Genomic DNA, 23665 nt, shown 5'->3' on the forward strand with positions numbered 1-23665 from the left:
TGTGCCATCGTGACATCGCGACGTCATGGCAACATGACACCATGCGCCGTTATGTCATGGCAACGAGATGCCATGTGGTGTCACATGGTGGCATGTTGCCATGGCGATGCCATGTGATAGCAGGAGACCATAGTTAACAGAGGCACTGATATCAAGCCGGCTATAGGAATGAAAGGACGCACAGAAAATGCGATTTATTTACTATCCCCTCTGAAAATCCTTCTCTACCTCATTTGACTTAAATTCTTATCTTGGTTTTTCCATCAGTGTTAAACTCCTGGAATCTCTGTAAATCAGTATTGCTTGACCAGAGGAAGAGAAAAAACTCTGGAAAGCTTGTCTTGAAATGTTAGCACTGATAAAACATTATCTTAGGGCAACATAAGAGCCGTTCTATACTGTTTAGGCCGTGCGCAAGCGTGTGCATGTGCAAACGCGCGTGCACGTGTCGCATGCTTTTCGTGTGTATGCTGAGCTGTGAGCTGTGTGAAGGTACTGTGTGTTTGTGTGTGTGTGTATGTATATGTGTTTGTGTGTGTGTGTGTGTGTATGTATATGTGTTTGTGTGTGTATGTAATGTGTAATTTATTATTTATTAAATAAAAAAAACACTTTCGTAAAAATAAAATATTTATTAACTTTGTGCAGACACACACATAAACACACACATACATACACATACATACATACACATATATACATAGATACAAACAAACACATACATACATTTCAGCGCCGGTAGCGGCGCGAAAAGATTATTTTGCCCGTCTTCCCCGCTGTCTGTCGGCTCCCCGCCGTGCGCGCGGTGCCATTATAGAAAGGCTGACTAACGTCAGCTAACTAAAATTCTGCGCGCGTCCGGCACTATAGAACGGGCCTAAGATTGTAATGCTACAACTACAAGGCAAATTGCCCTGAAAGCAGAGAAAGGCGTTATTAAAAAAAACTTCAGATTCTTTATTTTCTCTTTTTATAGGATGAGAGAAAGTTTTGTATAGCCTTTTAATGCCTGTGATTGAATAACCTCATGCAATTAGCAGATTGAAGTGCAAAGACTTTCCTACCATTTGTCTGCAGCTGGAGTCTCTCGGGCCCATTGGAGGTAGATCCATCTACTGACAGTTTGATGACGTCTGTGTGAACCAGCTCATTCTGCAGTTGGAGAACAATTCCGTTATATTCTTACATACCAGGATTTAGACATGCACTGGCCGGCAGATCTCTATAACCCATTAAAATGCCTGATGCCAACGTGACAGCTAATAAAACAGAGAGTGCCTGAGAGGTGCTCAAACTACCAATGTGATCATGAAGAAATTGATGATCCAACATTGGTTAATCCAATAATATATGTACATAATTTCATCTGAAAACATTTAAAAATAAATAAGGGCCTGAATTATTTAAATATGCATTTCATCCAAAAATATTGTCAGGAAAAAAAAATGAAACGCATGGAAGTTTCGCTGTCAGAGAGAATAGTAACACAACGCAAGTCTTTCAGTTTCCCCGCTAACATTTGATAGAAATCAGAAGATATGCCTGACACAGGCCTCACCCCTAGCACTTCTAAAAACAATGACTTGACTTCAGTACAACAGTAGGCATTTTATAAAAGTGGTTGGAAACCTAACAATGTACGAGGAGCTCTCTCTGGATTGGTACACCATCGGAATTGAATTTCTGAGGCAATGTAAGAAGAATGGAAACTTTTTGTTAAAGGCTGAAACAACAAGTACATTATTTTAGGCGTAACAGGGACTCCCCTTTTCTCATGATATGTACAGCTGGAGTGAAATATATAGGGGAAATGTCCCATAAAGCGTGGCCGCTCTTTTTGTGTGGGGATGTCTGAACCAGGGCATTGCCTTGTGTAGCATGAAGGTCCAGCATGAACCAGGGCATTGCCTTGTGTAGCATGAAGGTCCAGCATGTACCAGGGCATTGCCTTGTGTAGCATGAAGGTCCAGCATGTACCAGGGCATTGCCTTGTGTAGCATGAAGGTCCAGCATGTACCAGGGCATTGCCTTGTGTAGCATGAAGGTCCAGCATGAACCAGGGCATTGCCTTGTGTAGCATGAAGGTCCAGCATGTACCAGGGCATTGCCTTGTGTAGCATGAAGGTCCAGCATGTACCAGGGCATTGCCTTGTGTAGCATGAAGGTCCAACATGAACCAGGGCATTGCCTTGTGTAGCATGAAGGTCCAACATGAACCAGGGCATTGCCTTGTGTAGCATGAAGGTCCTGCATGTACCAGGGCATTGCCTTGTGTAGCATGAAGGTCCTGCATGAACCAGGGCATTGCCTTGTGTAGCATGAAGGTCCAGCATGAACCAGGGCATTGCCTTGTGTAGCATGAAGGTCCAACATGAACCAGGGCATTGCCTTGTGTAGCATGAAGGTCCTGCATGTACCAGGGCATTGCCTTGTGTAACATGAAGGTCCTGCATGAACCAGGGCATTGCCTTGTGTAGCATGAAGGTCCAGCATGAACCAGGGCATTGCCTTGTGTAGCATGAAGGTCCTGCATGTACCAGGGCATTGCCTTGTGTAGCATGAAGGTCCAGCATGAACCAGGGCATTGCCTTGTGTAGCATGAAGGTCCTGCATGTACCAGGGCATTGCCTTGTGTAGCATGAAGGTCCTGCATGAACCAGGGCATTGCCTTGTGTAGCATGATGGTCCTGCATGTACCAGGGCATTGCCTTGTGTAGCATGAAGGTCCAGCATGAACCAGAGCATTGCCTTGTGTAGCATGAAGGTCCTGCATGTACCAGGGCATTGCCTTGTGTAGCATGAAGGTCCAGCATGAACCAGGGCTTTGCCTTGTGTAGCATGAAGGTCCTGCATGAACCAGGGCATTGCCTTGTGTAGCATGAAGGTCCTGCATGAACCAGGGCATTGCCTTGCGTAGCATGAAGGTCCTGCATGAACCAGGGCATTGCCTTGTGTAGCATGAAGGTCCAGCATGTACCAGGGCATTGCCTTGTGTAGCATGAAGGTCCTGCATGAACCAGGGCATTGCCTTGTGTAGCATGAAGGTCCTGCATGAACCAGGGCATTGCCTTGTGTAGCATGAAGGTCCAGCATGAACCAGGGCATTGCCTTGTGTAACATGAAGGTCCTGCATGTACCAGGGCATTGCCTTGTGTAACATGAAGGTCCTGCATGTACCAGGGCATTGCCTTGTGTAGCATGAAGGTCCAGCATGAACCAGGGCATTGCCTTGTGTAGCATGAAGGTCCAGCATGTACCAGGGCATTGCCTTGTGTAGCATGAAGGTCCAGCATGAACCAGGGCATTGCCTTGTGTAGCATGAAGGTCCTGCATGTACCAGGGCATTGCCTTGTGTAACATGAAGGTCCTGCATGTACCAGGGCATTGCCTTGTGTAGCATGAAGGTCCTGCATGAACCAGGGCATTGCCTTGTGTAGCATGAAGGTCCTGCATGAACCAGGGCATTGCCTTGTGTAGCATGAAGGTCCTGCATGTACCAGGGCATTGCCTTGTGTAGCATGAAGGTCCAGCATGAACCAGGGCATTGCCTTGTGTAGCATGAAGGTCCTGCATGTACCAGGGCATTGCCTTGTGTAGCATGAAGGTCCTGCATGTACCAGGGCATTGCCTTGTGTAGCATGAAGGTCCAGCATGAACCAGGGCTTTGCCTTGTGTAGCATGAAGGTCCTGCATGAACCAGGGCATTGCCTTGTGTAGCATGAAGGTCCTGCATGAACCAGGGCATTGCCTTGTGTAGCATGAAGGTCCTGCATGAACCAGGGCACTGCCTTGTGTAGCATGAAGGTCCAGCATGTACCAGGGCATTGCCTTGTGTAGCATGAAGGTCCTGCATGAACCAGGGCATTGCCTTGTGTAGCATGAAGGTCCTGCACGAACCAGGGCATTGCCTTGTGTAGCATGAAGGTCCTGCACGAACCAGGGCATTGCCTTGTGTAGCATGAAGGTCCTGCATGTACCAGGGCATTGACTTGTGTAGCATGAAGGTCCTGCACGAACCAGGGCATTGACTTGTGTAGCATGAAGGTCCTGCATGTACCAGGGCATTGCCTTGTGTAGCATGAAGGTCCTGCATGTACCAGGGCATTGCCTTGTGTAGCATGAAGGTCCTGCATGTACCAGGGCATTGCCTTGTGTAGCATGAAGGTCCTGCATGAACCAGGGCATTGCCTTGTGTAGCATGAAGGTCCTGCATGAACCAGGGCATTGCCTTGTGTAGCATGAAGGTCCTGCATGTACCAGGGCATTGCCTTGTGTAGCATGAAGGTCCTGCATGAACCAGGGCATTGCCTTGTGTAGCATGAAGGTCCTGCATGAACCAGGGCATTGCCTTGTGTAGCATGAAGGTCCTGCACGAACCAGGGCATTGCCTTGTGTAGCATGAAGGTCCTGCATGTACCAGGGCATTGACTTGTGTAGCATGAAGGTCCTGCTTCTAAGCACGGGCTGTATTGGTTTCCAAACTTTTTCACTAGGCCCCCCAAAAGCAGTTGATTTGCCTTTGGAAATGTCATGCTGTATTCATTGCGCAAAGGAGAAAGAGTTGAGCTCTCAAAAATCCCATTTAATTCAATGTATTTTTTCTTATTTAGTAAGTAAAAATACCACTTGGTGAGCACCTTCACGTCTCAGACAGGTGTGCAGCCCTTCTCTTCCCCATTATCTCCTAGCATATAATCCTTATGTTTACAAACATAGATGTGACGAGCTATTTATCCTTCAAATTGGTATATAGTATAATTACTTTTGTCACAGCTGTATATGCCACCTGTACGGAATCATAAGATTTTTACCTAATCTTTCTTTCATCTCGGTCCTATGCGCATACAAGTGGGGAGCCTACCCTGGTTGCACATTTGGATTTGTGCTTATGAGTGTTTATACTATTGGAAATATCTGACTTTGGTTGAGAGCATATATATGACACACTATTGATGTTCCTCATAAACACCAATACGCATTGCTCTGAATTTATTTATCCACAGGCATCTCTTAGTGGACGTTGTGATCTATTAGAAGCAGCCGTTGGCCATGATACTATAGGTTAATGGGATTTGTGCTTCTAGTTTTTAACTCGTCGTGCTGATTCATTGGCCCCAACAAGGACCAAATATAACGCACATATACCTGCTGTGCTGATTTACTAGCATATTATTTAGTACTATCCCTAGGCCCCTACGGGGACCCTGCACAACGTGCTATCTATTCCAATTTAATCTCCTATACTCACCATTTACAGTTTGGTTCCATTTCATTTTAATATATATCAATAAATGGATTTTAAACCATTCATATACCTACATATTATTTGCTTTACACTGCAACATAGCTACTTAATCGGGTACTCTCTTTACCGACACTGAGTGCATTACAGAGGGACTTATCTGAATGATATAGTGTCAATACTTCATTCAGTGTCTTTTCTCTTTCCTACTGTTTAGTCATTTGCCCTTTTTGCACCGGTCTGTATTTATGACCGCTGGTCATATTAGGTAGAGCGGGTTCACTCACTTCTTGCATACAATCTTTCCACTGGAGCCAGGGATTCTGTGGTCACTGGAGTAGAAAAAATGAGAATTCACATGTCTGATCTCAAAACAGCAGCTTATCCCTCTGCAATTTGCTACAATCTTGCTCTGGGCTGCTTTTTGGAGTTTAGTGGTGCGTGCGGTGCGTCATGACGTCGCGGACGTGCTGCCTGCCTCTCCGGTTGGCTGATACCTTGTTCGGGTATTATTCACACCATCCAACCCTGCTGTATTACTTACCCAGACTACCTATTGTGTACACTGCGCACGGTATGCCGTGACATCATGGATGTGCACCGTGCGTCATGACGTCATCATGCGCGATGACGTCACACGGCTCTTGGCGTCGGTGGGACATTTAAAAGATAGAGGAAGAAGAGGAGGACATTATTTTCATCCCCTGAGGAAGCTCTGGCGGAGTGCAACATGTAGGGCAAGCATGTCAAACTCGCGGCCCGCGGGCCGCATGCGGTCCACAACGATTATCTTTGCGGCCCAGCTCGCGATGTGCCAGGCAACGCCCGCTCTCTGCAAAGGGGAGGAAAAAAAACCTCCTCCCTCTCCTGATTGGCCGGAGCGTGTTGGCACGCTGCCAGCTTTTTTTTTTTGGCCCGCAGCAAGCTCTATCTGAGCTTGCAAAGCCAGGCCCACCTCTTCCTGCTGCATGGAGCAAGTCAGGTGAGTACTGCTCCATGCCTGCCTTGTTTCCCCCTTGCCCTCCTGCTCCGATTCCGATCCCCCCTGCTCCGATTCCGTTCTGATCCCCCCCGTTCCGATTCCGCTCCGATCCCCCCCCCCCCTGCTCCGATCCCCACCGATTCCGTTCCGATTCCGCTCCGATCCCCCCCCCTGCTCCGATCCTCCCCCGCTCTGATTCCGTTCCGATCCCCTCCGTTCCGATTTCCCCCGTATGTATGTGTGTCTGTGTGTGTGAGTGTCTGTGTATGTGAGTGTCTGAGTGTGGGTGTGGGTGTGTGTGTTAGTGTGTGTGTGAGAGAGAGTGAGAGTGAGAGAGAGTGTGTGTGTGAGAGAGACAGTGTGTGTGTGTGTGTGTGTGTGTGTGTGTGTGTGTGTGTGTGTGTGTGTGTGTGTGTGTGTGTGTGTGTGTGAGAGAGTGTCAGTGAGAGAGAGAGAGTGTGTCAGTGAGAGAGAGTGTGTCAGTGAGAGAGAGAGTGTGTCAGTGTGAGAGAGAGAGAGTGTGTCAGTGAGAGAGAGAGAGAGTGTGTCAGTGAGAGAGAGAGAGTGTGTCAGTGAGAGAGAGAGAGTCAGTCAGAGAGACAGAGTGTGTGTGTGAGAGAGTGTCAGTGAGAGAGAGAGAGAATGTGTCAGTGTGAGAGAGAGAGAGTGTGTCAGTGAGAGAGAGAGAGTGTGTCAGTGAGAGAGAGAGAGAGTCAGTGAGAGAGAGAGAGTCAGTGAGAGAGAGAGTCAGTCAGAGAGAGTTAGACAGAGAGAGAGTCCATCAGTCAGAGAGAGAGTCAGTCAGAGAGAGAGAGAGTCAGTCAGAGAGAGAGAGTCAGTCAGAGAGAGAGAGTCAGTCAGAGAGAGAGAGTCAGTCAGAGAGAGAGAGTCAGTCAGAGAGAGAGTGAGAGTCAGTCAGAGAGAGAGTGAGAGTCAGTCAGAGAGAGAATGAGAGTCAGTCAGAGAGAGAGTGAGAGTCAGTCAGAGAGAGAGTGTCAGTCAGAGAGAGAGTGAGAGTCAGTCAGAGAGAGTGAGAGTCAGTCAGAGAGAGTGAGAGTCAGTCAGAGAGAGTGAGAGTCAGTCAGAGAGAGAGAGAGAGTCAGTCAGAGAGAGAGAGAGTCAGTCAGAGAGAGAGAGGGAGTCAGCCAGAGAGAGGGAGGGAGTCAGTCAGAGAGAGGGAGGGAGTCAGTCAGAGAGAGGGAGGGAGTCAGTCAGAGAGAGGGAGGGAGTCAGTCAGAGAGAGGGAGGGAGTCAGTCAGAGAGAGGGAGGGAGTCAGTCAGAGAGAGGGAGGGAGTCAGTCAGAGAGAGGGAGGGAGTCAGTCAGAGAGAGGGAGAGGGAGAGAGTCGGTCAGAGAGAGGGAGAGAGTCGGAGAGGGAGAGAGAAAGTCGGAGAGGGAGAGAGAAAGTCAGAGAGGGAGAGAGAGAGAGAGTCAGAGATGCCAAGTGTCAGGAAAAAAACATTAATTTTATCGTTCTTTTTTTTTATACTGTACTTTTCAAAATAAACCTAAGTTTCTATGAAAATTGAAGTTTTTGTTTTTTTGCGGCCCACATAAACCTAAACCTTGTTTATTTGGCCCGTGTTAGCCTTTGAGTTTGACATGCTTGATGTAGGGTGAGCAACACAGACTACATGAGGACCCTGCAAGCTGCTGGTGGACTGTTTGGAGAAACCCCAAGCCAAGCATAAGTTCCTCCTTCCTCGGACATTGCCATCTTCCCCTGCGGACGGCCATCGCAGGTGGACTACAAGTGTGCATGCAAAATTGGCGAAGTAAAGGAGCACAGCACAAATTCCATCCATAAAGAAGAATAAATTCAGGACAACTCCATAAAAAAAGTTAAAGGTATTTAATGAATATACAGTGGTGAGGAGAGAGCTAACTACAATTAATCAATTGGTTCTAATTAAACCTTTGCTGCTCAATGCATTGAGTGTGTATATAGGGAGGGTAGGGGGAGGTGCATCCCTATCCCTGACGAAGCCACATCATGTGGTGAAATGCGTAGGAGGAGCCAGCACTGATTGTAGTGCACAGAGGAAGCCGTGAGAGGAACAGCCTGTTACCTGCTGCCGATCAGACTGACTAGCCTGCTATCTACCCGTTCCATGCTGTAATCCAGTGACACTGAAGGCAAACCGGAGGGGGTAACTTACAGACACCGAGGACTCTTTCATCTGACGGCGCATACCAAGGAGACCCACAGCCCCCACCAACTCACGGAGGCAGTGAGTCCCAAGACTATATGCGCCCGATCCAGCTGAGAAGCAGAAACTGTCCAGTGTTAACCCCAGAGGGATTGTGCAGGAGCTAGCAGTCAGCAGCAACTAAGGCAACATCCTCATTCACAGGCAATATCTTTTTATCACTACACACTTTCACCAGTCCAATTTGAATTAATATTTTTATCATTCTTATCATTGTATTTATAATTTGTGTTTTTACCCAATGTTCGTGCAATATCAATGCGTAAATGTTTAATAATGATTGATTTTGGTCACCATAGGTGAATATAAAGTTGTGTCCATTTGATACTGCTGCTTTACTTAAGCCAGGGGTGCTCAACTCCAGTCTTCAAGCCCCTCCAAGAGGTCTGGTTTGCAGGACATCCCAGCTTCAGCACAGGTGGCTCAATCAGAGGCTCAGATGAAGACTGAGCCTCTGATTGTGCCACCTGTGCCGAGTGCTGAAGCATAGATACCCTGAAAGTGATGTCACATCATTATCTGTACTTTCCTATTAATACGTGATATGTTCCTTGCAAGAACTCTTTCAACCCCATGGTAGCCAATGAGTTAAAAAATAAGGCATTTGATAATGAAATGTTTACCTTTACTAAAGTCCAAGACACCACTCTCCCATCAGAAGAGACGGAGAAGAAGTTCAGATTCTTGTCCATGTCATCCTTCTGCCATTTGACCTGAAAAAAAGCACATTGCCTTCTGTTAGAAAAAGAGTATTGCAATACTTGTGCCCATAAGAGAGATGATAAAACATAAATGGATAGACTTAAAAGACAGGCTTATTAATAGAACAATGTTGTTCCACCAAACTTTGTTAAAACAAACATATGCTATAAAAGTAGATTCATCTATGTCCATCTTGTATATGCATACCGGCCCTACTGGACTTCTGAAATCAGCAGTCCTCATTTTTGAATCGGATTTATATATATATATATATATATATATATATATATTAAATATATATATATATATATATATATAAAATATATATATATATATATATATATATATATATATATATATATATATATATATATATATACACACACACACACACACATATACAGCTCAACCCCGTTATAGCGCGATCTGCTACAATGTGGATCCACTTATAACGCCGTCTGAGCGTGGCTCCCGTTTTTTTGGGCAAACTTCCAGGAGTTGCAAAGAGGAACGTCCTGCCCTTTCTAGCTTGCCTGTGCAGGAGAACATATTAGCCTTATTAATTTGAATAGAGCCGAGTGCTTCTCGGGCATTGGGAAAACGCCTTCACAGCACAATGAATGAGGCCTGATATAATCATGTGTTTTCAACTCGGGGAGAACACAGGGAGTGTAGAAGAGCTTTGTGTCATGCGAAGGGAGGTATGTTTTGATGCCGTATGTGATTTTGTGCTCATGGTTGCATTTATATGTTAGAAACCTGTATCTCAAGCTTCTTACTCGTAGCCAGAGCAGCTTACACCCCCCTCACCTTGCAGATCTAAATTCAAACTACTGATAAACTGCTTTATTCTGATGTCAGGAGGAGACAGTCATCTTTTATTTGTGATATCATTTATGGCATTAAAAAAAATAATGTGGGTTAGGAGAATTAAGATTAATCCCTATTCATTTCAAGAGGAGAATATGTACATCTACCAATCATTGCATTTAAAATATACTTTTTATAGCTCTTATTGTGCACTCGAATTTGAAGTTACTGTATTTATTTTATATATTTTTAGTCAAACTTTTATGTTTTAGGAATATCACTTAGGATATTTAAGATACCAAATAATATTACTGGATTCTAAATATTTTTGGATAGGGTAAGGTTTTATTGTTTAGTGATGTGTATTCATTGGAGATATAGGTCTAAAATCTTACATTGCTTCAAGAATTCAAGAAAAAAAGAGTTCCTAGTAATACACACACACACACACACACACACTCCCTCTGACTGTAAAACCTTGAAAACCCTGTAACCTTTTGAGGTGACCCTAAGAATACCTTCTTTTCCACGGAAGCAGAATGACTGGCCGCCTCCTTCCGGACAGAATGAGATTCTCTGCCCAGTTTTTCAAAGGCAGGCACCACATTGCTCTTCCAGCGGCAGAAGGGTTAACGTTCAAATTGCATACAGCCAGTGCTGCTTCTCAACCTTTTTTTTCTGGGATCATCTGTGCTGCAACAAGAACTCTAGCTGATGGCAGACCCGCAGCACAACACCGCGATCACAGCAAAGCTCTTCAATACAGATTTGCTCCTGCAAGAATTGCGTCTACCAGCGGTAAAATCCTTTGAGATGCGGTGGGCTTAAAATGGCCGATTAACCCATATGCAACCAAAGGGGGATCACTGTGGCCTCTTTGGCAGAGCGCTGGTTAACCACACATCTTCACAGACAGTAATGTTTTTTTCTTCTTTTTCCAGAACAGAATCTTTATTAAATCTGTTGCTTATCTTTGTGTGGGGGGTCAGCATGTCGAGAAAAGATCTGCCTTAATGTATAAATGTATGTAAAATGACGACTTATTTACGTTTTTTTGTTTTTTTATTTTCATAAAGTCCTTTTTATTAAGCTGCTGCGCCCCCTCCCCCACACACACACTCCCCTCCGGTGAACGCGGAACCCCTGATAGCGGCAGGCAATATTTTTTTTACGCGATCCCCGTTATAACGCTGTGGCAATATGTGGACCCCAAGCACCGCCTTATAACGGTATATTTGACCTGAAGAAGAGAGGAGAACTCTTGAAAGCTTGTCCTATGACATAAATTGTTAGTCCAATAAAAAAGGCATCACCTAATACTGAAGAACTCATTTATTCTGCACTATATATATATATATATATATATATATATATATATATAAAAGGAGTGATAGTGCGCGCCCAAGCTGTGGCGATTAAGAAATTATGTAGTGATTTATACAAGTGTTCCAGTGATAAACCAAATCTAGAAATAAACAATATTACTAATTCATAAAAATACAATGTGCATAAAAAATTAATAAAATAAAGTCCAATGTGAAAAACACAAATGGTGAAAAAGTCTTATCTGTGAAGAAAACGATGATAAACAGCCCCAAAACTCTTTTAGAACATGCAAAAACAAAGAGAGGAACTACCCCCTCACCCACCTCCTCTACCCCCAATAAACCAGGTACTCTGGCTTAAACCCGTCATTGCTTTAGTGACCAGCCGCTAAGGTAATGAAGCTGCTTTAATTTCAATAACACAGTATTGAAGCAGGGGGGCTCCGGAACTTAACCGCATTAATTTCTGCCCCAGCGATCCCCTGCTTCTCGACTTACAGGCCCCGTGGCCCGGAATGGGGTGCCGGTTCTCCCTGCTTTGTTTAAATCTACCGGTCACGTGGGCCGTGACGAGGGAGAATTTAAACATGGCTGAGATACCGACATGAAAGATGGAAGACAGGGCACACGGATTTGACAATAACAAAAGAATTTAATCAAGCTAACACAACGTTTCGACCACAATGGTCTTTGTCAAATGTAAGTGGCTGAAGTGGTTGAAAAGCCCATTCTCCCAGGCAAGCAGCCGACCACAGTGTTACATCGGTATGACATGGCCTACAAGCTCATGCAAAACAATATCCTTGACGAAAGTTCAAGCAGATCCTTTAGAAAGAGTTTATTTTAAACTATAAAAAACGACTGTTGGGTATCTAGGGCTCCTTGCTTACTTATAAATACAAACTTTGTTGCCCAATCAGATCTCACTCTAGATATTCCCTAGCCCAGAGATACTCAAACCCTGTATTGTGAATGCATGAATAAAGATTCCAAGAGGTCCACCCTGTCGAATTAAATTTACAAACATGAATGGATCCATCCCATATACAGGAGAGTATTAGTAATTTTAAATATACAAAGAAAGGTTCAACACAAAACTACATTACAACTTGAAAAACAAATGCCATGTATTGAAGGAGTGTGTTACACATGCATTACCTAGCTCTCCATATTCATAACAAGCAAGTTTAACAGGGATTTGTTCAAATGACCCAACAGTGCATTTCATGTAACACTGAACATGATTTCTATGCACTGTTATTTTGTTCCCAGAAAGGCAAAAGAAAGACAAATGTTTTCCAGACCTGCCAGATAAGACCAGATATATTGTATCATGCGGTAGCTTAAAACCTGCTGCTGCAGTGACTGCGTGGCTTAGTTTATACATTCTTTCGAGATTTTTTCCCCCCTCTTTAACAACATTTAAAGTTCTGTGTTAACAGCATTTCTCTTGATTTTTCGCGCAATCAAAGTTTATATTTTGATCATACCTCGCGGTTTATATTTACCTCATTAAGAGCATTCCCCAGGAAGTGAGAAACTCAATAATAGGACTGCGCTCCCAACAGGGCCAAGCAATTAAGTCGCTAAGCTGCAAATGCAAGACTGAGGAGCGCCACAGAATATAAATGAGCGTTTCTTTTAGCTAAAGACGGTGCTGGATTTGTAGAGAGGCCCGACAAAGGAAAATGCTCAGGCCATTGTTACGTTTCAAACTCATTTATCAGTAACTATTTATATGAGCAACAACACTGCTTCAACTTGTGCAAAACTATTGTCCAGGCCCACCCCAGGTAAAAGAATAACCTACTGCAAGGATCTCAGAACTTCTAAATAATATGATGACAACAGGAGGAGAAAAAGCGGGTGTGGAAGAAACAGCCTCGTCGTCAGAGCTGTGACAGAGTCCAACAATTACGGATTGGCCTCATCAGCCTTCTTTGGAGGAACAGATAGGACAATCAAGTAAGACTATCTTTGTGGGCTGCGAGGTATTGACAAATGAAGAAGAAATATGGTCATCAGGGGCAGTGCTCACTTTTTTGAGGCCGTGAGCAAATATTGCCTGGGGGTTGGTCCTTTATTCACGTCACTTCACCAATTTATTTATTTAAATATATTTTGTAATCCTTTCTCTGCTCCTAAAACTGAATACAGCTTAACCCTGTTATAGCGCGATCCTCGGGGGCCACCCGCGACCACCGCGTTATAAACGGGGTCGCGGAAAAAAAATGGCAGCCGAAATTTTTTTTTGTAGTGGTACTGCGTAGGCCGAGGGGGAAAGCTGAGAACTCTCCCAGCGTTCCCAGACATGGTGGGGCAGCGGCAACAGCACGCAGCACTTACCCAGCATCTGGCAGCTCTTCTCCCTGTCTCTGCTGCCGCTTCCGTCTTGCGAGAGCAAGCTCCCTTAAAGAGACAGTGGGGCCTATGCAGGAAACTGCGAGAATTGCCATTCGCCAGACGTAGAACTCGCCATGTTTTTGGCGGATTCCCCTCGCAGTATGCAGGAAGGTGCGCATATCTGGGAGAAGAATCCGACAGAGAGAAGGTGAGAAGGGCTCTGCTGGCGAGATCTGACAGCAGAGAGCGAGATCCACCTCTCTCTGCACAAATCTCGCCGGCAAATAAAAAATGTGTACATAACATTTGTATTCATAGTGTAGATGTGCAGAGGGTCTCCGGAGATGAACCGCGTTGGTTTTATGTCCTGGGACCCCATGCTTCCTATGCATGGAGTTAGCCCAATCACATGACGCGGGACATTTCCATTCATAGGAGATACCGGCACCCCATAACCGGGCCTGTATCTCGGGAAGCAGGGGGTCCCCGGACATAAAACCAACACGGTTCATGTCGGAGACCCTCTGCACATGTAGACTAGTAATAAAAATACAGTAATGCTGCTTCATTACCTTAGCGGCTATCCTTTAAGGCAATGAAGGGGTTAAGTGACAGTAGCATGTTTATTGGGGACAATAATCCCCAAAAAACATTGCAATACACAACACAATCAGCCTCTGTGCCCCCAACAACCCCTAAACCCCCCTTAGATACATAACCCATAGTTATTTTTTTAGGCACAGGAATGGTACTATAGGCTGGCGGTGGCCCTCGGATGTTCCCGCAGGGGTCCCCGCTTGCCTGCAGTATCAAGTCTGTGCCCCCAAAAAATAATTAAAAAACACAGAAATACTGTAACATAAATACAGCCCCCCCCCACCCCACTACCCACCCCTGTGAGGCATAACCACCATCACCCCTACACACCGGGAGGCCTACCCTCCGTCCCTTGGGGACAATACCCCTTACACCCAATACCCACATTCAAAACAAACACACCCGCAATAAACATAACAATTATTAATAAACTATACATAACCCACCCACACCATATAGCAAATATATTGTGGTGTTACTTAACCCCTTAATAACAATAACGGATAAAGGTCCCGCACGCGGACCGAAACGTTGGAATGATGTCTGGTTAAATTACAATATATTTTTTTGACCAACCTTTGGAGTGCTGCCTTTGATATTCATCAACACGGTATCGTATTGCCTATTTTATTATACAGGATCTGCACGCACCCTATTGATTGACCTGACGGAGTGCTCACTGTTCCTTGCTATATACTATACAGTATATACATATATGTATATATATATATATATAATATTGAATTTTGTGTGATTGTTGCTAGATGTGGTGAATCTGATTGGTCCGTGGGTCTGTCACTCAGCCTCTGGCCAATCTGTTTGGTCCATATCCCTGCCGCGCACGCCTCTCATTGGCCTGCGTGGCTCTATGACGTCACCCAACTGCCACTCTCTTCTCCCCCTCACCCGCAGCTCACCTTCCCTCGGCCTCACCCAACTGCCACACACACGCACAACCACACGGCCACTGTTCTCTTCACCCAGCGGCCCGGGCCGCCGGCTCCACCCCCCATCACCCCCCCCCACGCGCAGCTCACCTCCCCTGATTGTGTGTCTCTGGCTGGCTGATTGCATGTCTCTGATTGGCTGCCTCTGATTGTGTCTGTTTACCTGCCTTTGATTACCTGTCTCTGATTGGCTGCCTCCCCCCTGGAACCGCACACACTGACTGACAGCCGCCGCCGGACTACATCCTCCTGTGGTAAAGATGGCGGATGAGGACGGGGAAGGGATTCACTCCAGTCAGCCGAACGGGGGCGGTGGGGGCCAGGGGTTCGGCCTGGCAGGCCCGGGGGCAGGGCCCGCAGGTAGTCCGCATCGTTAAGTCCGGGTACGGGTTTAACGAGCGGGGTCAGGTGAGCGTGGGCGCCCAGCTGCGGAGCATTAATGGGGAGCTGTACGCACCGCTGCAGCATGTGACCGCTGTGCTGCCCGGTGGAGCTGCCAACCAGCCTGGGATCCGCAAGGGAGACCGCATCCTGGAGATGTAACTACCACTGTATCCCTAGATCCCCACTATCCCCAGCACCTCCACATCAGCACCAACAGCACCCCCACATCAGCAACCTGGTATCCCCAGTTCCCCGCAATCCCAAGCACCCCCACATCAGCACACCGGTATCCCCTGCCCCTCGGTATCCCCCGCCCCCCAGCACACCGGCATCCCCACCGGTTAGCCGCTAAGGTAATGAAGTGGGCTGTTAATGCATTATTCCTGCTTTGGATGCATGGGGGGTGGGGCTTCAGTGCTGGTATTACTGGGTATCAGCTCTGGAGCCCCCCGGCATCAATCCGAGGCAGGAAAAGGGCCTGATTTTTTTTCTATGTCCCCTATTGCCGCTCAGCACCAGCTTTTTGCCAAGTTTTGTTGGCGGAGATATTTGGAGAAAATTTCTCCATTCTAGAGCGCCGATCAGCGCCAAGATGCTGATCGGCGCTACTAGAATACAGCGGGTTTTAAAACTGGCGAGATATTGCTTCTCGCCACACGCGCGGCTAGTTTTTTTTCCCGTAAAAAAAAACCGGCGGATTTTGCTCGTCTCGCCAGCTTTTCAGCATTTACAGAATTGCTGTAGGCATATTTGCCAAAAAACTGGCGAGATAGGGCTTTTCGCAGTTTCCTGCATAGGCCCCAGTGTGTCTCTGTGTTTGTGTGTGTATATTTGTCTGTGTGAGACTGTGTGTGTGTCAGTGTGTGTGTGTGCAGTGTGCTGTGAGTGTATGCAGTGTGCTGTGAGTGTATGCAGTGTGCTGTGAGTGTGTGCAGTGTGCTGTGAGTGTATGCAGTGTGCTGTGAGTGTGTACAGTGTGCTGTGAGTGTGTGTAGTGTGCTGTGAGTGTGTGCAGTATGCTGTGAGTGTATGCAGTGTGCTGTGAATGTATGCAGTGCGCTGTGAGTGTTTGTAGTGTGCTGTGAATGTATGCAGTGTGCTGTGAGTGTGTGCTGTGAGTGTATGCAGTGTGCTGTGCAGTGTGTCAGTCTGTGTGTGTGCAGTGTGCTGTGAGTGTGTGTAGTGTGCTGTGTGTGCAGTGTGCTGTGAGTGTATGCAGTTTGCTGTGAGTGTGTGCAATGTGCTGTGAGTGTATGCAATGTGCTGTGAATGTATGCAGTGTGCTGTGAATGTATGCAGTGTGCTGTGAGTGTGTGCAATGTGCTGTGAGTGTATGCAATGTGCTGTGAGTGTATGCAGTGTGCTGTGAGTGTGTGCAATGTGCTGTGAGTGTGTGCAATGTGCTGTGAGTGTGTGCAATGTGCTGTGAGTGTATGCAATGTGCTGTGAATGTATGCAGTGTGCTGTGAATGTATGCAGTGTGCTGTGAGTGTGTGCAATGTGCTGTGAGTGTATGCAATGTGCTGTGAGTGTATGCAGTGTGCTGTGAGTGTGTGCAATGTGCTGTGAGTGTGTGCAATGTGCTGTGAGTGTATGCAATGTGCTGTGAATGTATGCAATGTGCTGTGAATGTATGCACTGTGCAGTGAGTGTGTGCAAAAAAAAAAACTTAATTTTTTTTTTAATTCGGGGTCCACGCTCAAATTACGTAATAAGCGGATTTGTGTTATAGCGGATCGCGCTATAACGGGGTTGAGCTGTATTCAGGTAACAAGAGCCATTTTTATGTATCCAGTTTGTTTCTGGCTGATTGCTAAATGTATCCTGCACACGACAGTAGCTTGAAAACATGGTACCCCACAACTGTCAAAGTTTATGGGTGGCACAAGTGATATTTGAAGTTACAAACAAATATACATTATTATTTCATTACAGTACAATCTTTGTATAAATAGGGGATACTGATCTTGTTGCTGTTGCTTAGTTTGCCCACTTTTTTTTTTTAATACCGTCCATCTATCTTTGTTATTGATGCCAACATGTACCAAGACCGCCGTGTCAGTCCCAGCCCCTCCCAACAATCTGTCTACCCGATCCGCAACGTGCCGAACCCGAGCACCCGGGAGACAAAACTCTGTACGATTCATGCGGTCATGGCACTAGATTGCCCTATTCGCCTTCCTAATAATGGAGTCCCCTACCCAGGGGTGTAGCTATAGCCCGAACAGCCTGGGGGCCTGCTCTCTCGGGGGGCCTGCTCTCTCCCCCCCCCTGCAGAGACAGGCGAGGGGAGATGGTATGGTGGTGGGCCCTGGCAAAACAGAAGCCGGTAGAGGAATCAGCAAGGCAGGGGAGGAGCGCCCTCTAGCAGTCTGACCCGGAAGTCTTTATAACTTCCAGTGTCGGTTGTCACAGCTCCTCTGCCAGCTGTTTCTCTGATCATCTCCTCCCGCCAAATGTAGTCATGGGAGAGAAAGATGGGGGAAGAGAGCTGAGGGGAAGAGAGAGCAGAGGGGAAGAGAGAGAGAGCTGAGGGGAAGAGAGAGAGAGAGAGAGCTGGTGAGGGGGGGGGGGGGGGCTGGTGAGGATGAGGGGGAAAAAGCTGGTGAGGGGGAGCTGATAATTATGATCATGGAAAGAGCAGGTGAGGAGGAGCTGATAATGAGGAGGAAGGGGCAGAGCTGGTGAGGGGTAGCTGATAAGGATGAGGGGGGAGAGCTTGTGAGGGGGAGCTGATGAGGATGAGGGGGGAGAGCTGGTGAGGGGGAGCTGATGAGGATGAGAGGGGAGAGCTAGTGCGGGGGAGCTGATGATGAGGAGTGGGAAAAGCTGGTGAGGGGGAGCTGATGTTGAAGGGGGGAGCTGATGATGATGAGGGGGGAGAGCTGGTGCTGGGGAGCTGATGATGAGGAGGGGGAAAAGCTGGTGAGGGGGAGCTGATGATGAGGGGGGAGCTGATGATGATGAGGGGAGAGCTGGTGAGGGGGAGCTGATGATGAGGGGGGAGAGCTGGTGAGGGGGAGCTGATGATGATGATGAGGGGGAGAGCTGGTGATGGGGAGCCAATGATTTCAGAGAGGATGGGGGAGGAAGGAATAAAAATATTACAGCAGTATTAATTTTTGTGCCTGGGGGCCTGCCCATGTCTAGCTATGACACTGCCCCTACCACCACAATCTTTCTTGGTCTTTGAGTATCCTTAGTCCCTCTGTGCTGGAGGAACTATTCCTCTGGCCGCTTGGTTCTGAAGAAATATTTAATGATTAGCATGGAACAAAATATTTCCAAGTTTTTATTTTGGTAGCTATGCATTTGCGAGACGAAGATCTGGGATGATTAATCAAACTTAGCAACCCAATTGAGAAATAAAAAGTCACGACCTGCAAAAAGTAAAGGGTCAAAAGAGCACTTATTACACTTATTACAAAGTACATTTATTACAAAGAAAAAAGTTTGAGGGCTGACATAATTATTTTGATATAATGACTTGAGGACAGTGTCAAGCTGTTAGCATTTAACTAAAAAAAAAATCACAAGCTGAGTTAATGCTTAGTGCAGTGGTTTTTGCTATGTTACTGTAAGGAATCGGGGAACACGTCCTTTGCGGCGTGTTCCCTCCTTACCTGCTGCTGCCACCGCGGTCACTGTCCCTGCCCATGCACGCTCCCCTGCTCTCATTACAGAGCGCGCGTGCACCCGCAGCTCTTCTAGCTGCCGCACGGAACCTGGTCCCGCCTCCCGCACACGCAATGACGTGCGACGATCCCCAGCTACGTGGCAAGTCTCTCCTCCCTGCCTTTTGCCTATCCCAGCTCCGCTGGGGCCACGCTTCTTCTCCAACCCCTGTCCCCATTGGTCTGTCCTGTCCTTAAATACTTCCTACTTCCTACCATGCTTTGCTCAGCATAATTCCATGTAGCCTCGTGAAGCTCACTTCAGTTGTGCGGTGCTCTGTCTCCTTTGCAGTTAACCTCTTGTGTACCGACTCGGCTAGTTTGTGGACCCTTCTGGATTTTGGACTTTGGCATACCTTCAACTATGGCGATCTCTCCTACCCTTGAACACGGCATACGGACTCGGACTACTCTACTCTCTACAATCCCAGACCACGGCTTACCATATCGGCAAGTATACTGCATCTTCTACACTCTCCAACCCAGACCCGGCAACGCTAAACTACCCGCCTTCCAGGCACGCCTCCGCTGCCAGGTCTTGTCTTGTTTGTGGGCAGCGAGAGCGATACAGTTACATGCAGCAGAGTTCTACGCTAAGAAGACTAGGTCAGTAGTTTTCAACCTTTTCCCTTTCCTAACCACGCTGCTCATTTGGTGAGGCACCCCCACAACAGGACTGGGTCACAGAAAACTCAGGCCATAGAGACTGTCGCAGGAAACAAAGACAGACAGACAGTCAGACAGGGCAGGGAGTCAGAGGGGGCAGGGGAGTCAGAGGAGTCAAAAGGGGAAGGGGAGTCACAGAAGTCAGAGGGGGCAGGGGAGTAAGAGGAGTCAGAAGGGGAGTCACAGAAGTCAGAGGGGGCAGGGGAGTAAGAGGAGTCAGAAGGGGAAGGGGAGTCACAGAAGTCAGAGGGGGCAGGGGAGTCAGAGGGGGAAGGGGAGTAACAGAAGCCAGAGGGGGAAGGGGAGTCACAGAAGCCAGAGGGGGCAGGGGTGTCAGAGGGGGAAGGGGAGTCACAGAAGCCAGAGGGGGCAGGGGTGTCAGAGGGGGAAGGGGAGTCACAGAGTCAGAGGGGGCAGGGGAGTCAGAGGGGGAAGGGGAGTCACAGAGTCAGAGGGGGCAGGGGAGTCAGAGGGGGAAGGGGAGTCACAGAGTCAGAGGGGGCAGGGGATTCACAGGAGTCAAAGGCAGCAAAAGAGTCAGAGGGGGCAATGGAGTCACAGGGGGCAGGGGAGTCACAGGATTTAGAGGGGCAGAAAGTCACAGAAAACACACACACACACACACACACACACAACAGGACAGTCACAGAAAACACACATATGCGGGAAACTCCCTGGCACCCTTTTGATCCTCTCACAAAACCCGGGTTGGGAAACACTGGACTATAGCTACTCACTCCAATTACTACAAAGGAGCCGACCTCAGGCTGGCTCTTGAACTTACTAGGTGCCATAAACCTAGCAGCAAAAACATCACAGACATCACAGACATCTGAGCTATGATTTACAGCTGATACTGTATCTAGCTACAAGTTTGTATCAATTTCACATTCTGGCTACTTTATATGCTTGTAACAAATCACCAGTTAATGAACAACAGTAACTTTGTTGTGCAGCCTGTTATAATTATCCCTCTGACTGGAAGTATCCCGTTCCTCATATTGATTTTAACACTGCTGCTAAATTACTTGTGTCACAACAAATTATCTTTCACAACTGTGTTACCAGTCACTTTTTCTCACTCCTTCCCCCTACTCTTTGTACCATGGAGGCTTTTCACGGAACCTACAAGTGAGATATTATAACAGTACATACATATTATATTAAGATAGCAAGATGTTTATATTAGTAAGGATCATTACTGTAGAGTGATCTAGGCTCATCTCAGAATTAGATCACCCAGTTCGCGCTCAGTTCAGGATTTTAATGTGTTTTTATTTTGTCCGTTTTTGAATTAAATAACATTTTATTATTTTTGTGATTTGCATGAGGAGGTTTTTTGAGTGCACAATATACTGTAGGGTTCTGTTCTCCTTCTGTGTAAAAACCTTAAAGAAATCCCAAACATAAAATAAATATATTGTGCATCCTACACACTACACACTACAAACTAGTCAACCACTTAACACCCAAGATAGAGATGATGAGCAGCTATAAAGCAAAACAGCCAGGATTAACTGCACAAACACTCGTTGCTCTAAACCGCATAACCCATTCGCCGCTCTATGAGGATGACAGTAAGATAGCTCATCCCCACAATTTATGTTAATTGAAGAGATGTTTTTTTTGTCAGAACTACATTTCTTTCTTCTGAGAGATAAATATGAGAAAGCAACATGCCAGACAATGTGGTCTCAGAACTCACACTCCCTCTTTCTCACATGGGCCATATTTTCTTAGCAGTCCTGCTATAAAACACCTACTGTCTTTGGAAGATAACCAACAGCTCATCAAGTCAACTGGCTTGAAGGTGGTCTTCCAGCTCCGGAATGAGGAGAACAAACACCCCTCTGGCAGTAAACGATGCAACTCTTCGCTAGTGTATTTACAGTATGTGCAATATTTGTAATATTCTTGATTGCAAACTGCATAACTAACCTCTTATTGGAGGCTAGCTGAAAGATCAAGGTTAATTGTACGAGATGCAGCTACTAAAGAGTACAGCTTGTAGGTTATTACCATTTTATAGGAGAATTAGTCAAATATTATGACTGCTCAATGGCATTGAAACATGTTTAATCACTGCTTGGTACAAAGAGGAATATTCATCCGGCTATTATCAGCTGACGGTTACACTTCACCAGTTCAGGTCATTAAATGGGGGATCTGGGCAGAGTTGTCATGTAAACAGATGGTGTTCTCTGGTCTAATTAATCATATACCTATTAAAAAAAGAACGATTTTTGTTTGACAAATAAAGAAAAAAAAACAATTGGCCTACAAGCTTATTATACCTTTTATTTTACATTTACTTCTTTCCATGGTGAGTAATTCTTTTTTATTTTTAGACATTTTGTTTAAAATAAAGGCAATGCCCCAGCACTAAAAGTTTACGATATGCTGTCTAAGTCCACACAAGAAACACAGACACAAGAAAAGCTACAGAAACCAAACACACATCATTTGGACATTTTGGACTTCCAAAATAGTCCTGTAAATATTATACGACTGAAGGATCTTTATCCAAAAAGGCCCCATTACCAGGCACCCCCCAACAAATAATTGATACCCAGCAGTCCTGGACTATCAGAACCCCTGCTGTGTGGCAGTCCAAATGTTATATGGTCCCTTGTATGTATATCTCTATTTGTATAACACGTGTACATGGCACGCCACAGCAGTAATACACGTGACATAATAATATAACATATAATGGGAATACGTGCTACAGACATAAAAGTAACATTACTATTGATAATATACTTAAGCTACACGTGCAGCACAACAGAAACCTGGCATAAAAGACGACATGAAAGACAACATGCAAACACTTAGGAAGGCCCCACTGCACGCGCCCGCACTGCGTCCTGGCGGCGAGTGCACGGCACTTCGCTGCTGTCTGTAAGGAGCTTTTTTAGGCACGGGGTCGTGGCCAAAATGGGCCGGGCCATGCCTGCTGGGAGACAGGGCTGGGGGGGAAAGAGACCGCTGGAATACACAGGGCTGGAGGGGAAAGAGACTGCTGGGAGACCCCATGCATGGTCCACAGCCTGTCCTCGGACCCAATGCCCATGGGATTAACCCCTGTATTGCCATTCTTAAAGGATCATTTTCTTGTGGACTTTGCAGAAGGAATTTCCTCTTCTTTGGGTTTACTTTGAGGGGCTCTGAACATGACAGCGTTTTCTTGGGAATGAGACTCTCCTCTCTCATGCGGCAGATGAATAAACACAAACCCCTTCCCCCTCACTCCCTAAAATAACCACTCTGTTAGTCTCAAGCACTTCGACACAAATCGCAGGGCAGGAGCGACCCTCCTCTCTGATTGGCTCCCTGGCGCACCATGTGACGCGTCGCCCCACGGGATCCCAATGCTGGCTGACACGTGTCAGTGCGAAGTGAGCCTGGCAGCGAGGAGGGACTGGGGCCGAGTAAGGAGGCGGTAACGAGCTGGTGAGTGGTGCACACGAGTTCGCGCGAGCCGCCGGATGCAGCAGGACACTAGCCTTACACTTGTTTGTGTTGGAACCCAAAAATTCTAGGTGTGCTGGATAACCACCATATGATGAAGTGGTGCTTTAAAGGTAAACATGGGGAGAGCTTGCAACCAAGACAGCACTCTTCTTTCACCATGCAGTGATATACTTAATATACTGTTAGGTGAAAGCACACAGCGGTGTAACACTTTCTCTAACATTAGTTTTATTATTCAAAACATGTTTAAAACGTTCTAACATTTAGACCTGAATACCCGATTGTAACAAGAGCAGCAAACTGGGCCTG

At 46.4% G+C, this 23665-nt stretch overlaps 1 protein-coding gene across 4 annotated transcripts in view; it reads right to left on the reverse strand.

Annotated features, from left to right (window-relative positions):
• DNAI1 (dynein axonemal intermediate chain 1) overlaps positions 1-23665 on the reverse strand; it is a 371426-nt gene that overhangs the window by 188085 nt on the left and 159676 nt on the right. For all 4 annotated transcript variants that reach the window (XM_075582503.1, XM_075582479.1, XM_075582488.1 and 1 more), the window contains exons 15-16: positions 9058-9147; positions 1065-1152 (exon numbers count right to left, since the gene is read on the reverse strand). In XM_075582503.1, coding sequence (XP_075438618.1) covers positions 1065-1152; positions 9058-9147 — 178 coding nt within the window. The remainder of the gene's footprint in view (positions 1-1064; positions 1153-9057; positions 9148-23665) is intronic.

The sequence above is a fragment of the Ascaphus truei genome, chromosome 1 (assembly GCF_040206685.1).
Source record: "Ascaphus truei isolate aAscTru1 chromosome 1, aAscTru1.hap1, whole genome shotgun sequence".
Lineage (NCBI taxonomy): Eukaryota > Metazoa > Chordata > Amphibia > Anura > Ascaphidae > Ascaphus > Ascaphus truei.